This window comes from Acipenser ruthenus, chromosome 26, assembly GCF_902713425.1.
Source record: "Acipenser ruthenus chromosome 26, fAciRut3.2 maternal haplotype, whole genome shotgun sequence".
Classification (NCBI taxonomy): Eukaryota; Metazoa; Chordata; class Actinopteri; order Acipenseriformes; family Acipenseridae; genus Acipenser; species Acipenser ruthenus.
The window spans coordinates 5975797-5991969 of NC_081214.1; the positions used below are offsets into that span (position 1 = coordinate 5975797).

General features: G+C 39.6%; 1 protein-coding gene across 7 annotated transcripts in view; it reads right to left on the minus strand.

Annotated features, from left to right (window-relative positions):
* The window catches only part of LOC117430748 (myotubularin-related protein 4-like), a 58675-nt gene that overhangs the window by 15582 nt on the left and 26920 nt on the right, over nucleotides 1–16173 (minus strand). For 5 of the 7 annotated variants that reach the window (XM_059001703.1, XM_059001701.1, XM_059001702.1 and 2 more), the window contains 3 exons: nucleotides 8793–8882; nucleotides 2525–2641; nucleotides 108–140 (listed from right to left, as the gene is read on the minus strand). In XM_059001703.1, the coding sequence (XP_058857686.1) occupies nucleotides 108–140; nucleotides 2525–2641; nucleotides 8793–8882 (240 nt within the window). The remainder of the gene's footprint in view (nucleotides 1–107; nucleotides 141–2524; nucleotides 2642–8792; nucleotides 8883–16173) is intronic. The other 2 variants (XM_059001704.1, XM_059001700.1) reach the window with 1 other exon arrangement.

Consider the following 16173-nt stretch of genomic DNA (forward strand, 5'->3'; position numbering starts at 1 on the left):
CTGGACTGAAAAACAGAATCCAGGGGCAAGACTTGGAAGGAGCCTGGCGGTTTACCCAGTCCTGTGCGTCGAGCTGAAAAGCAAATTTGAGGGCGCTTCGTACTCACTGATATCTCACTGTCCACCCCCCACGGAAGGGTCTAAAACACAACAGTGAGGGAAACAGAAAGAAAGGAAGAATGAAAACAATGAAAAAGGGGGAAACAAAAAACGGAAAACAAAACTCTACATATGAAAAGGAAACAAAAGCAAGGATAGCAAAATAATTTTAAAAGGTTGAAATTAAGCCGAGCCAAGCAAGCCAACTCCACTAAATGTATTTGATACACAGTCTAGACCAATTCGTCTAGCATCTCTGGTTTGCACTCTCTGCCCCTAGCCTTAACCTCCATAACATCTGCTCTGAATTCTACAAAGTACCCCTCTAAAAATACAGCTTCTTATAGATCAACCACTTTCATGCAAAGAAGAGTTTGATAATGTAGCTTCTCTCTAAAGGGAGAGGATTAAGCATGCAGAACACTAAATATAGTCGGTTCCATTCAATTCACTGATCAGAGTCAGACTTCTAGTACGTTTGCATTTAAGAAAAAAGACCCAGAAGGGCTCAGCATACAACCTGTGGGAGACTGTTCCGAATTTATTTATACTTGTATACATATGTATATCTATTTTATTTTTCAGTTTAAAAGGCACCGGTGGCTGGTTAGCACTAATCTTGAAGAACTGGCCAACAATGCCCCTGTCCCCTGCTCCCTATTCAACCAATCAGTCAGATACAGATCTACTCTCCTCATGCACTCAGGAGTATTTCTATCTGCACACTTCACACACTCACTCAGTGTTTTTCAACCTGACTAACAGCGTATACGGCATTTATCTACTCCCAGAACCATTGCATGTTAAAAGCCAGCCTTTCAGTACAATATTGATCGTAGCTATAAAGTAAGAATATATTTAAAAAGGTAAAGAGAGCTCAGCTTCAACAAATGAACATGAATCTATACATCCTGCCCAAAACAAATGAAGAGGATGTTTTCATAAAATGGCCAGGATTTTTCTTCTTTATGTTTTTTTAGACCGATTGCTTATGTCAACACTAATCAGCTTTCTCATTTTACGATGGCAGATTTGCCAATTATTGTGCATGTGTCATGTTTACCCATTTATTTAAATAATTAGTCCACACTTGCTGGAAGTCATAAACACACACTTGTAACAGGAAACAATTCAAAACGCAATAAAACATTTATCAGTGTTGCTTGTTTCAATGTTCACGGCCGTTACAAGTAAATTAGAGGCACAGTGACGACCTGCAGGGCATTGTGAGTCAGGAAAAAAAGTGTAACATTTAAAATCTACAAATCAATGTGAAAAGTAATAATTTTCCATTGGGGTAAAAAAAAAAAAAAAATCACGCAACATCAAGACTACAAACAGGCCTCAGAGATCCAGGAGGGTCAGAATTTAGTTCTCCCATTGTTTCACTGTGCACGTCATTACTACATGTCCTGTGCAGAAAGATGCATGGTGTGGCTTTAATAAGCTTAAGTATATCTCATTAAAAACTCACACCAAACCCTAGAAAAGGTTCAAACTTTTATGCAATCCTAAAATCTGCTCTCGATAGCCACTGGCTGGACAGCCCAGGCCTAACCCGAGACCCAACAAGACCAGGGCACTGGCTGATACAGCTGCTGATGCCACAACTCGTAGACCTACAGATGTATCCCATTCTGTTGCCCTTGATCGTAAAGTCTTTTATCCCTGTGCTCTGCTCCATAGGCCATGCTGGGTATTACAGTGTGACTGTCTTTAAAGCCAAGGCTAGGTTGCCCTTCAAAGCTTCCCCCACTCACAGCAGTTCTAAATGAAGCCAGTAGCAGCTTGAGCAGAAAACTAAAACACTGTTAGCAAGCAATGAGACAGCATCCTATTAAACAAAACATTAGTCATTTTAGAAAAATATAAAAGGGGGCCGTACTTGGGTAACTATTAACACTGCAGTGCTCGTAATGTTATTGCTAGATCCACAAACCACTATGGTTTTATTTCACTGTGCAGTGCAAAGCTTTGCCAAACAATCCTGCTTTTTAAATCCTGGATACATAAACAAGCAAACAGTGGCCATAACAACCCTGCTGGTACAAATAACAACCAGACCCTGACACACTGTAGGAGTGGGCCCTAGAGGGACTACAATTTATTGGGGTGGCATTATTAGCCGGTACTGTTAAAGCATGCTTGGTGAAACTTACTTTTTAAACATTTCAAAAAGAGGATCTAATTTGAAATTAGCCTCACTAAGTCTAATTGCTAAACATGCAACTAGAGTGTTAATATTAGGTCTTCAATCAGTAACGGCAGAGAAGAAACATGAAATGTAAATGGCATTTAATAAAAGATGTAGAAAAGGAAACAAAATATCCCTTTAAAAAAACATGAAGCATGCAATTGGAAAGCATTTTTCTTTTTTTTTTTTTTTTTTAAAACAGCCTTTTTTTCTTTCCTAACTTTTACTTACATTGATGACTGAGTCTTTGAACTTAATGTGAATCCTGTAATTGGATATCGCAATGATGGCATCGTCAGCACGGCCGAGATATTCAACCCCCTCCCCCTGGAGTACTGGGAACGGGACCTGGAAAACAGTAAAGACAAGGTTGCGGACACACGAAACTGCAGAACGAAGCCCTCGGAGCTATTATTTAATGTCACAATCAATCCCACCCAAAGGTCAAACGGACAGCCAAGCCCCTTCATCTAGATAGACTGTGAACTGGAATGAATCCCAGTGTCTGCTTGTCGGACACTCAAGAAGACACAACAGTATGGGGCCCAAAGGTGTGGATCTCAAGCACATTTTCTAGAAATGAAAACAAGAAATACGAACTATTCCAAGCCCCTGAATCAAATATCTTTATTTAACCTATTTATTATTAGTCTTAATTGGTCAGACAAGTTTTTATGTTTTTCAGCAACGTAAGTCTTTCATTTCTTTCATCAAGCAGGAAGAGCATCTACATAGAAATGTATTTTCAACTGCAATTAAAAACCTACAATAGAAAGTCAGTCCAGTAACTCGGCTTAACAGCACCACCACCTCTAATATCTTAGAAAAGAAAATAGAATGATTGGGGATATTTGAAAGGCACTAAGTCTTTTTATATTTCATGTTTTTCAAAACAAACCATTTAATCAATAACCAGTTTAATATGGTGATGCATCACAAGTCAGCACTGTCCATCAGCTCAACCCCTTTCCTCATTCATATGCAATCAAATCCACTTTGATTTCTTTTACGGCTAGCCGCAGGAAGCCAGCTATACAGCTCAATTTGGTCTCACAATGCTCTTCATCTTTAACAGTGCCCTGGTCGCTCTGTACGGACAGCTAGTCTGCAGAACAATAGGGCAGGCAAGCTTTGTGATTGGTCACTCTCCTCACGGCATCACAGAATTGGCTGAGTCAGCTCTCCAGTTTAAGCCTCAGCAAAATGCTAAATATTAAAATGACAAAGTGCACTTCAGTAAAAAATAAATGAAATGCAACTGACAGCTGAAAAACACAGAATCCCCATGCAAGGGGGTTGGTGACTTCCAAATATAACCTATTAAAGTGAAATATTGGGAACTGATTTGAATAGACAGACAAAAACATCTTTGTAGCATCCTCCTTAGTAATTGTATCTAATTAAGAGATGGATTTTCATTACACAGCAATTTTTTTTGGGGGGGGGGGACCAAGAAGTGGAGGCATCCTGCATTTCAGGGTCCCAAAAAGGTAGCATTTAATGTATACATCAACATTCAAAATGACTAGATGTACACACAAACTCAAAACACTGATTAGTGGAAATATTACATAGCATGTATTTGCACGACTGGAGTTGACATCAGTTTCTGAACCATGTTCCATAAAACTACCTGTATATGTTCTTAGAATCAGCCCTTACAGCAGGTATACCAACAGTGAGCCAAGGGGGGTGTGCAGTTGTTTTTTGTTTTTTTTTGACTGAGGCAATTAGATCTCTGGTTTGTAGTGGTCAGGGACTCATTAATTCAGGTGCAATTAAAAACCAAAAGGCAATCTGAGTCACTTGTGTGTCAAGATTTATTCAGTTTGTTCTGTCGACAGTCAAACACGCTGCACATTAAAATTCAAAAAGGACCGAGACGCTTTTCCAGCAAGGAAAAAAAAAGGCTTCAGGCAAAAGGTTATGGTTTTGTTTAGGGAATGCTTTCGTTTATTCCCCTTATCAAGCTTGCTTATATATTTCTGAGGAGGTTTATATTTCGACTGAACAATAATATAGAAAAAGACATGGCGATTGTGCTGTCAAAACCAGAACTAAAACACATGCGCGGAATGTTGAAAAAACCGACTAGTCATGCCGACAAAAGGGTTCACTATGAAAATAAACAAGGGTTAAATGAACAGGTTTACTTTGCAGATATACTGAGGTTGGAAAGCACACCCTTTTAGGTAGATTCTCCCCAAACAAAGTTTGTATTTTAGATACTTTAACATATTATCAAAATCAGTAATAGCTTTTGGATAAGCTTTACTGACCAAACAGTTTAAGAATTAATTCCAAAGACTATTTGTGTTGCCATAGTGCATTGGTTTAGCAATTACAGAACCATGGAAACTGTCAGAGGGATGTTTTAGACCATCTGAAAGTTCCATAATAAAATAACCCAAAGAGAACTGCCAACAAGTGGAAAAAGACAAGATAAATCTTCACGATGGCCGGGAGTATGTAAAAAACAGCAGAAAAAAGGAGGCCGGATCTGCAATACAAAGATGAAGTCTCTAATAGATTATAGATTTTTAAATACATATGCCTGAAGGTTTAAATAAAAAGGCATAGTAAATCGTTACATCATTAACTATGTAGTAAATGACATCACACACACATTAATAGATTTAAATAGAAATAAGTGAGTGTGGTTACCATGGCATCAAAAGCTGACAAGTACAAACTTTAAAAATATAAATATATTTTATATCCCTGTTGAAATGTGTAATAGTGCAGAAAATCTATGGTATTTCTCTCTTCTGTTTAAGTTTTTTTTTGTAATATGCAGTGCAATGCATTGTCCTGGAGCAGGAGAGCATGGTATAGCATGTGCTTCTCTCCAAACAAACACTGTATTAAAGTAAACGGGCTGCTTTTTCTTCCTCATTAAAACGAAAGCTTTGAAAACCATGAGAAAAGTCAACAAGAATAAAAAAAAATGGTTTGTGTTTTTTTAAAGCACGTCCTCTATAATGGAGTTCAAATTGAAGTGAATAATTACAGTCTTTACAATTTACTATAGGTGTACAGAGAATGCACTTTCTATTTCCATTGTCATGGGTGGGGCAGAGTTCAACCCACTGGGGTCACCTGTGCCTGTTGATACAAAGGTCTCTCTTGACATGTAAATCGAGTTCTGAGTATATATGGAACAATCAGATTATTCTTGCCAGAGCCATGCCTGCTATCTCAGATCCATTCACTCTTGATTAATAATATATCTGAATTCTAACTCAGCATGGAGAGGCTAGATTGCTAGGTTGGTGGCATATCTTAAGTGCCTCCTGTCTTATTGTTCTGCAAACTTTTGACTAGATAATCACATTTTGTAACACGTAGGCTCACTCTTTGCATGTAAATGGAAGCATGATATATTTTTCCTCGTGAGAGATTTCAAAAAAGGAAAAAAAAATAGAAAGACTGCTCATGCATTTACCATACTTAATCTAAAATTTAATCTTAATACCACAACCGCTATTAAAAAACGACTCTTAAATCACAAATAACAGCTCTAACAGTTGAACATTCTGTATTTAGTGTATAATTTCAGTAGCAACATAAAAGAAAACTTCAGGGTATAGTTTATTGATTTGAATGGCTGCGGTCTTACAATTCGCCACTGTTAAGATCAAATGAACAGAGCCCTATGTATTTAGGGTGCAGTTGAAACACTCTGGGCATAATCCACTGTTTAAGGAATGACACAATTTCCTGCCTACTATGACAGACCTCTTTCTACCAGTTTCAGTAACTACAACAGTATGTTTTCACACACATACATGTTTATCATTTGGAAAAATACATTTATTTTTAACTGTTTACTGCTTTTAAAATACTTACACAGGGCACATCAAAAAAACAAGTAATAAATGATGAAATCAAACAGATAGTTTCCGCATGAATCACTTTAACACTGTCTGGTATGAAGCTCTAATAAAAACGGTGAGTTTTGAAAACTATTGATAAATGGTATGTGGGGTTCTCCCAAGACTCAGTAGCCTGGCAGTAACTGAAGCCGTGGTCATTCTCTGCATATAGCGAGTCTTGTTAGCTTAATAGCAGCTCTCCATACTGTGCTGTTAATGATGCCGCTTAGTTCACGGACTCCACGTCAGGGAAGGAGGGAACCAGAATATTAAACAGCTCCACAGCAACAGGGCACCTTAATGAATCCCACCAATGAATACATCCAGCAAGAACACCACAGGGCCACAACTCATTATTCATCATTCTGCAAACAATCCGGTCATGGGAAATCGACCTTGTTAAATCCCTGATCAATGTTTGCCATAAGTGCTTCTGAATACGACAGGACCCTGTGTATTTCAAACAGGCTGTAATTGTGACTCTTCAATGGTTAGATAGTACGGTAACTTGCTAGGTCGGATGCCGACTAGCCATTAAATGCAAACTGCTAAAACTACCCTTTAAGAAAGGATCACCATATAACATCATCCGCATGCTAACTTATTCGTTCCCAAAACCAAAAGGCAGAAACCTGCAGAACACGTTGCTGAAAGTTATTACTACACCACCTGTCTGCCAACTTTCAAATGTCAGCCGAGTAATACGGCATGCGTCATCATTGTGCATATGGAGGTTCTGTATTTGGAAATAGAAAATATTTTTTGCAATAAGAAAATGTTGGCTCATTGATGGAACAGACTGGCTGCCTGGTGATTAACAGCCTTTGCATTTCTCACCATTTGCAGGTTATCAGATCTTATTAGAGGTCCCATTCATTTACAGCTATGCAATGCAGAGGGAGGAATCTAAAACTGCACATTCAATGCCTAGTCTGCAAACATGCAGAGCATAAAAATACATTAGTTGTTTACAAGCACAATGTTTTAACCCTGCAAGTTCAATTTGAAAGTGTTTTGTAACACTGCATTTTTTGTATTTTTTAATTTGGTACATTGATTATGAAATCACTTTCATGCATCGACTTTGCATTTGGCGATTTGGATCTATAGCATGTATAACACTGGCACTGGAAGTGTCCATTCCCGTTCTGTGTAACAAGACGAATGACGAACAAGCCACACACGTCAGCCCCCATGTGTGTTCTGAACATGGTTGCCTCCCCACTCGCTTCACATATGACAGCACTCAGAAGAAACAGGACTTTAGGGCAGCTCCTTGACCCTTTCCAGTCTGCCATGCGGACACTTCCACAGCACGAGCTGCAGCTCTCAGATGGTTCACAGGAGACCCTTCATCGACTCCTGCTTTCAATTGAAAACCAGATCTTGAGGTGACAGGCCAGTGCATTAATATCATCCATCAAGATCCACTCTGATGGCACTGCTTAACTGGCTTGGAGAGGGGATAGGGGGTGGGATCAATATGTGCCTGCAGCCATGAAACACAGCTAACCGCGCTTGCAGGTGCTGGGCTTATTAATTTTTTAATCTTTATGGGTCTCAAGAGTCATTCTCTAAATGGCCTCCGGACACCTGCTATCAGCCATCAATTTTGGATAAATTCAGTTTGAGACGTGGAGACGACTGTGAAGACGAAGCATCATCCCTCATCGGATGTGTTCTTTTTTTTTTATATCCAGACACTCCCTGAAGTATTCGTTTGCATGGTATGATTACACCACACAACACTCCCCCGCAACAAATGTGGAGTTCTAACACCGCCCTGCATTTCTCTCACTGTGATCTCCAACCTGGAATTTAACTGTTTCACACCTGACAAATCACCAACGTGCTTATTAAGGGAAAACTATACTGAAAACAAAATCACCGACAACTTGGTCAGTTATTCTAGCTTATTTGGAAAATTACAAATCTAACAGTGTAAACTGCTCTACAGCTCATGGGACACAGCCAATTGCAGTCCAATCGGAGTCAATATGAGAAATAAAAACAGCGAGTTTATCAGCCCTGTGGGCTTCCTAAATCAGGAGTTTCATTCTGATTGAGGGTATGGATGTGGTCTAAGGTTTCTGATTCCGCTATTGAAGTCAGGAGGCAAGCTCTCTCACGGATGTGATTACTAAGCCCTCCCCAGGTTCTGCTGCCCTGAAGGAAGCGGCAGCAGCAGGAAGCAGGAAGCACTGGGAGTCAGTCAGAGGTGAGCCCCCGAAAAAGCAACTGCAACTCTGTGAGCAGTTCACCAGGATGAGGGCTTCATACCTGCTTTAATCCAAGCCCTGTGTCAGTGTACATGTGAATGCACAGCTGTGGTCACCATGAACATTGCCTTTACTTACATTAAACAACAGGTCTTTATAACCATCTTATGAAGTTATCAGTTTATATGACTTCTATAGCAAAAAAAACAAAACAAAAAAACTATTTGGTGTGTGGTAAGAGGTGTCATTTTATGGCCAAGTCTTTTTGCAAAAAGAATGTTCTGCAGACAGCTCTACAGGAGAGAGAGTATGTGTGTGTGTGTGTGTGTGTCAGTGTGTCAGTGTGTGTGTGTGTCAGTGTGTGTGTGTGTCAGTGTGTGCGTGCGTGCGTGCGTGTTGCAGTACCTGCAGGCTCTCCTCTTCCTTCACCAGCTCCTTGTGAGGGAACAGGTCCTTGGCCTGAATGTACTCCAGGCTGGGAGGTCCCTCCTCACCCTGAAACAGAAGAGAGATGGTCACTATCCAGATCATACTGTACACAGCAGGGACGGTCACCATCCAGATCATACTGTACACAGGAGGGACGGTCACCATCCAGATCATACTGTACACTGGAGGGACGGTCACTATCCGGACCATACTGTACACAGGAGGGACGGTCACCATCCAGATCATACTGTACAGGAGGGACGGTCACCATCCAGATCATACACAGTATGATAACCGTCAAAGAAAATACCATGGCAACCTTTATATCATGGTATACAGTACATCATGCAAGTTCTAAAATGACAGCTTACTGATAATGGAAAAATACTAAAATCAGTAGTAAAATACATAATATCCAAAGTTTAAAGCATTCCGTGAAAGGAAGTGGGATTTTTTTCCTTTTGTGACTGTAGGGAGAATGACCTTTGCAAGTGAAATGGCACTGATGGTGTAAATGGGAGCTACAGCACAACCATACTGCATTATAACCAGTTCTATGCTTTATAAAGGGTGTATCAGTTATACCCAGATTTCAAAAATTCTATTACAAAAGTCAATTAGAATCTGCCAACTCATGCGGTTCTTGAATAAAAAATAAATAAATAAAATACACTTTTGCTGTTGTTACACTATACAATACTGATGCAAGTTGCATTATTTTGTGTATCTTGTGTCCTTTTCTAATCTCTTTCCCAATCCAAAACAAAATAATCCACTTTATCAAATCGATCACTCTTCCAATCAGTTGACTTAAAAACACAGCCTAAGTGAAGCACAGTGATCTCCTGCATCACTGCAATTTAGCACTAGATGAATGTGCAAATCATGAAACACAGATTAAACATTTACTCTGTGCAATGCAAGGCATTTTGTATAATCACATTTGTACTGGGTAACGTTGAATCTAGTTACCTGAAGATTAATACAAACACACATTGCTGGAAAACAGCTAAAAATACAACACTAGTTAGCTTTAGCTCGAATTAAACAGAAAAAGGTTTTCTAGTATGTTAGTCAAGTTAATTATACAGCAATATTCAAGTGAAGTACTGTGATCTCCTGCTTCATTGTAACTTAACACTACAGATGAACGTGACAGAAATCATGAAAAAGAGATTAAACATTTACCCTGTGCAATGTAACCAAAATTCGGAATTTGAAGTGAAGTGAAGGACATTTAAAAAAAAAAAAAAAAAAAAAAAAAAAAAAAAAAAAAAAAATCAGCTGCCAGCTTCAGATGTAAAAAAGCTTGTTTCGCAACAATGACAGCGAGTAACCTTTAGAATGACATTTCTCAGGCTCTGTCTGATGAGTGAATAAATGACAGGTTACATTTTAATATACGTACATAGATTGTATATTTTGAGCACTTAGATCTTTAAAACGCTATTCACAAAACTTCCAAGAACTGTTTTAAAGGAATGTTTTTTTGAAGGAGTATTCATAAAGATTCTTTCACCACAACTGAGGGATTACACAATATTACTTAAAACCTTTGAACTAAGAAAGACCATTACGATGAGTAGCTATTTCATTTCAATATGTTTTGTGAGCACAGTTAGTAAGCAGATAACACATTATTCCTGTAGCAGATGCAGTGTTGCTGCTTCCGTTACCAAATTAAGAACTGAAAAGTCTTTTCTATAGCGTTTCTAAACTTGTACAAAAGTAACCGGACTGACTCATAAATATTGGTTGTTTACATCCAATTATCGTACCAGGGGACCCTTAACAACTCAGCTGGGTAAGTTGTACTGTGTAAAGTTGAATCTATTTACCTGAAGACAATTTAATACAAATAGGCACTGCTTGAAAACAGCTAACACAATGCAAACCAAATTGGCTTTGTTATTCATTTATATGAAAGAGCAGGAATCCTGCTGTCCCTTCCTGATTTCAATGTATCAAATTATATTCTCTTAACTATGTATTAGGAGTTTAGTCCCAAAAACAGTTTTCAAAAAGCGAACAGATGCGCAACAGCAGCCATCAGTGTGTTCCCCAGAGTTTCCTCCTCACTGCTTGACTACTGTGCGTGTCTAGTCTACAGTCTGCAGCGGGTAGCCAGGGACAATCAGAGACCAGCACAGGGTTTTATTGATCTGCTCTGTCGCAGTCATGGGAGTCAAGCCAGATAAGTAAATTAGACAAACAGGCTGCAGAACACAATGTACGGGCTGACAAATGGGTAGGTCAAAAACATGGACATTAAAAAAAGGACAGAAAAAGTACATTTACGCATCCTATTGAGATTCCAGAGCTCTCTCAAAAATCAGTCGTATCTTCCTGCACAGCACAAGTGGAGAAGTAGTCACCACAGCACCACCTACTGACTGAAATCTACTGTGCCGCTGTATCTGCAACATTGATCCTTCACCTTGAATAGCTGTCTGGAAAAACCAAACCATGTACCCACAAGCAAACACACATTCTATTTATTCAGCTGTTTCAGGAGTTATTGTGTGCCAAGAAAACGTTTAAGCAGAATGTCGACGGAATATAATATACTCAGATGTACGTAATACAGGATAATACAGATTATGGATTTACCCAAAACCCAATCTATTCACTGTTTCTGTTCCACTTACCACTGACTCAAGTGCCCAGCACTCCCTGCTTCACATTGCACTGCAGTGGGGCATGTTAAGATGTTGGCAAAGTTTGCCTGTAATGCAGACAGCAGGTGCTGGGAAATAGATACGTTATGTGGTATGATGATGTTAGCCAGAGTTGCTCATATATAATGCAAGATTAATACTGCAGATATTTTTAAAGCTGTCCTACAGAAAAGGATCAGTAGTGGCTATCTGCAAAGTGATATTGTTCCCTGAACCAAACACTTCAAAGCACGCCGACAGAATGTAGGACGTGATAACCTAGTTTTGCATTCGTTTTGTTCTTTGATTGGTTGGGCTAATTTAATTTGCATGGAAATTTGTAACAATAATTTATTCCACATACCATGAATGTGGGTCACAGTGACCGCATCTTTCAAGTATAGCGACCTTGAGAGTTATTGAAGGCTGCAGCATGTCCTGGGAACCAGGGGTATAACAACGCAGGGAGATTCCAATCAAAATGTAACTTTTTTTAAGTGATACCGACTCTGTAAACGTTGAGTGAATCTTGCAATGCTGTAAAGGTACGTATAGATAACTTGAAAAACACATGCGGCATGTTTGAAATTCTTTCTACAAAGCTGCGACACCCGCTAACTCCTGTAGGACTGTAGACCCCAATCACACAATTATCATCCCCAGTCCCTGTGCGATTCCTAAACACAGCAATGATCAGTGCCAGATGTTCAGCAGTCTCACATTCACACTGAGTGAATCTTAATAAGAATCGTCCAGTAAGGAATTTGTGACAAAACAATGTGCATTTTTTAAATAGTTGCTGCATTATCCACTGAACTACTTTCGTTCTATCTATCAATCTATGACCAAATCTTACTATAAAAAAGTGAACAAAATACAGAAGTGTGCATTAACACAAAATTCAGTGTTTAAAAATGATGGATGGATGTATTCATGTTTTTAATTTACCTACATCTACAGGATTTTAATAAGCATCTTCTAATGAAATGTCTTGAATTGTACTCAATTCTACATGTGTCCCATGATATGGGATGATATGTGATTAATCACTCAATCCCTAATAGTAGTACAGTATGTAGAGTGTTATATCCAGCTACTCCATTTCACACTTGCCATTAGGCTGGGAGTTCATTGGCAGGGGTGTGGAATTCTTGAAAAGAAAAAAAAAAATCTCATCCAAGGGATGAAATACTAGAAAAATCTACTTGCTCCCTCCCCTCCTCCCTTTATCAATGTCATATTTTTTAGCTTTTTGTACAGTCCTGATCATCTTACAATAGTACCACTTCTCAACATGGCAGTTGTAACAGCCAGGAGGTGTGTGCCGCACAAGTGAATCCCTTCTCCCTACACGGCTGGGTTTTCTCAAAGCAGGGCACGTTTCCTGGGTGGATGAACCTGCAGTAGACCCACGGCACAATAAAGTGCTGTGGGGCAGGCTGTCAGCTTGTCTGATGTTGGCACTGCAAATGCTGCTTGCTAAGGAGATCAAAAATCAATTTAAAAAGAGACACGCAGGCTTGATTTGCTGAACAGGAGGTTTAATAACCCCTGCCTGCAGCAGAAGTCTTGTGACGCTGCGTAAAGGAACTGAAAAGTACCAGTGCATGTCCCTCCCATTCCTTCACAGGCACGATCACGCTTGGGCTTAACACCCATCTGCAGAGATATGGGCAGGGCTGTCACGACACTGACAAACACTCAGGAAAGAAGATAAGCCTTTCCAGGATTAAAGACATTCGAGCTCAGAGGAAAACAGAGGCTGAGTCATCCTCTAGAACAGTACAAAGTGTAATTTAAAAAGTAGTGACAGTGAATCAGCAAGCAGGCAATCTAATGTTACTGTCACAAGCAGAGGAGCCTCTGTTCCTGCATTGTGTTCTGCACCATTAACAGCAGAATGCCCTTAGATATGAACTGTTGCTATTATTACACTCTTAATTATCCAAATAGCAGAGCACTTTTTTTCTCAGCTTAGATCCCCCCCCCCCCACCTTGGTTCTTAGTTCTTTTGTTTCCTGAATATAATCTTGGCTACAATGCACATGGTGCTTAATAACTTCAAAGGGATACCACAAGAAACTCAGATTTTCACACTAAATTCATCAGAAATTGGCCTTGAAAATCTTGTATTGACCCAGGGAACTACAACAGAGTCACTGTGCTTAGACCTCATCAGGGGTGAAGCGGTTCAGAACCATCAAACACTACGCAAGTCCTTTGTAATGCACCTAATGGTTTATGGGTGATAACTCTATTATTGATACAAATGTATGTACCTCAACACAGCTCTTCTTAAGTTTTCCATATAACAAAACAGTAACTGGGTATCACTTCAACCTCACATCATCCATTAGGACCATGACATGCACATCTGTATCATTGACATTAATGTACCCTTATCTTAACAGTTTCACCGCCTGTTCTAAACAGCAACATAACTACAACATTTTTACAGAGCTGTGCACTCTGGTTAATATAATTTGACGCATCTCATTAGACGCAATCCAACTGCTAATCAATGCAATACGTTTTAAAAACCCCTGTGCAAACAGGGTGGAGGCTGGAGCCCGAGGTAGGTGGTGTAGCAACAGCGCTCTGCAGAAAGCACAGTGCTCATGTCACCTCACATGAACCTGTTGGGATGGATCTGCATTGCAGCAACGGGACCAGCTGCCACTGCTGAATGGACCGGAGAGACTAATGCAAAAAAAAAAAAAAAAAAAAAAGGATGCATTTAAAGTCTTTCCACTGTCAAGGGTACTTCACATCCCAGCTTCTGTATGGCTGTCAAGTATGGATTAGCTTTGACAAGTATCATTATGGACCCTTTATAAGCTGCAGTGCTGAATAACCCTGTTAAATGCACTGGTTCAAGTGTGTGTGTGTGGTCACTCTGCAAGGCTATCGGAAACTGTACTCATACTGTGCAAGAGGTATTGCTCTTGGCAGGTAGTGAAAGCTGGGAGGCTGATTGTAGGTAATTAACAATTGAGATAAAAAAGGGGGAAACCTGACAAAAGGGAAATAGGGAAGCTCACACTGGGAAGCATGAATATAGACCTCGTGGGTACCAGCTCAGCTGCAGGAAATGTCCTTTTTTGTTTCCCCCATTGAGAATCCCTGTTAGACCAATCTTTCGTTCCACCTCGCTGCCTTTGAAACTGTAGTAACAGCAGAGTCACGAGAGGAGTCCATGCAGAATTCATAATGAGCTCAAACCAGAACAATATGCTGCTGTATATGAAACACACTGCAGACTCAGAGTTCTAGCAATCCTGACTCTAAACACACAGCATCTCATTTTACAGAAAAATCTAGCATTTTAAATCACCACTGCAGGTAACAAGATCTGGTCCAGTTTACAGAGAGCTGCTTTTGCCTCCAATCATTTGTGTTGTCACGCTAGTACAAAGAATATGTTTAGCTGACAGTGTTTCTCCCCCCTTTAACCCACCCAAAGGACCTCTAACAAGATATTAGCTTTAAGCCAGCTTGCCAATTACATTACCTTTACCACACTATTTATGAGGGGCTAGGCAAACTTGCATACAGCTCTAACATTCATTATTTTGACTATAGCTTCTGGGTAGTACCATCTGTTGAAAAGCCAAGCTCACAAATGGCAAACCGGTTATCAAGAGAGCCAAAGTTATTATTGAAAATGATTATGGTCCGGTTACAGCAGTCCTTTGTGGTCTTTGTTTAGATATTCACATCACGGGTCATAAATGAACCTGGAGAAAGAGACAAGTCTCTTATAAACATCGTAGTGCATCCACATCCCTCCTGCAACAAGCTCCCATTGTAATGACGGGTGTATTGTGGGAACACGAAACAGGAATCGTTGCAGGAGGGAACGTGATCTGGATACACACGCTCCTGAGAACAAGTTGGGAAAAGAATTCCCCGGTCGATCAGGACCCATGATGTGTGAATACAAAAATATCAAACCAATTTGCGGTTAAGTTAAAAAATACACTGCTGTGATACGGACAACACAGTAAATGAATGTGTTTCTTGTAAACAACCCAGTATGGATTTTTATAATTGACAGCAGTGTTGCAATACTTAAATATGTGTCTTTCTATATCTTTATATTTATTAGTACCACACAGCCACATCATTTTGCATGCAGCTCATGCACAATAGAACATTATTCCTAGCTAATTATATCATTCCATATGCCCCCCCCCCCCCCCCGCCCCCCAAAAAACCAAAAAAACACCTTGTCCATGACAGCAAGACGAGTAAAATAAAGCCATACATCAAACACAAGGCAAAACGACTCGAAGATTTAATAACACAGTCCTTTGAAGACAGCCGTTTTAAAATGAATCTCAGCTCACTGCAATATATCACATGCTTCTAGTGTTAGCGTCCCTCAAGCTTTGAAGCATTCCCATTTCAACACCCATCCCCTCAGGCACACACAACCCTTGTATATAAAATGGTCACTTTTACTTCTTTATTTTTTTTATTTACTTATTTATTTTTAATTACCCAGCTCTTAATCTAGACAAGTGCTTTTCATCTTTCACCTTTTCATCTCAAGTACAGTGTTTACAGTGATATAAAAGAGAAATTCAATCATTTCACCTTTTTATAAACACATAGTTTTACTGATAAACTGGGCACTCGAAGTGAGCATTCCAGAGAATACAAGTGGTTCCAATAAAATATCTGTGAAAAAGGAGAGC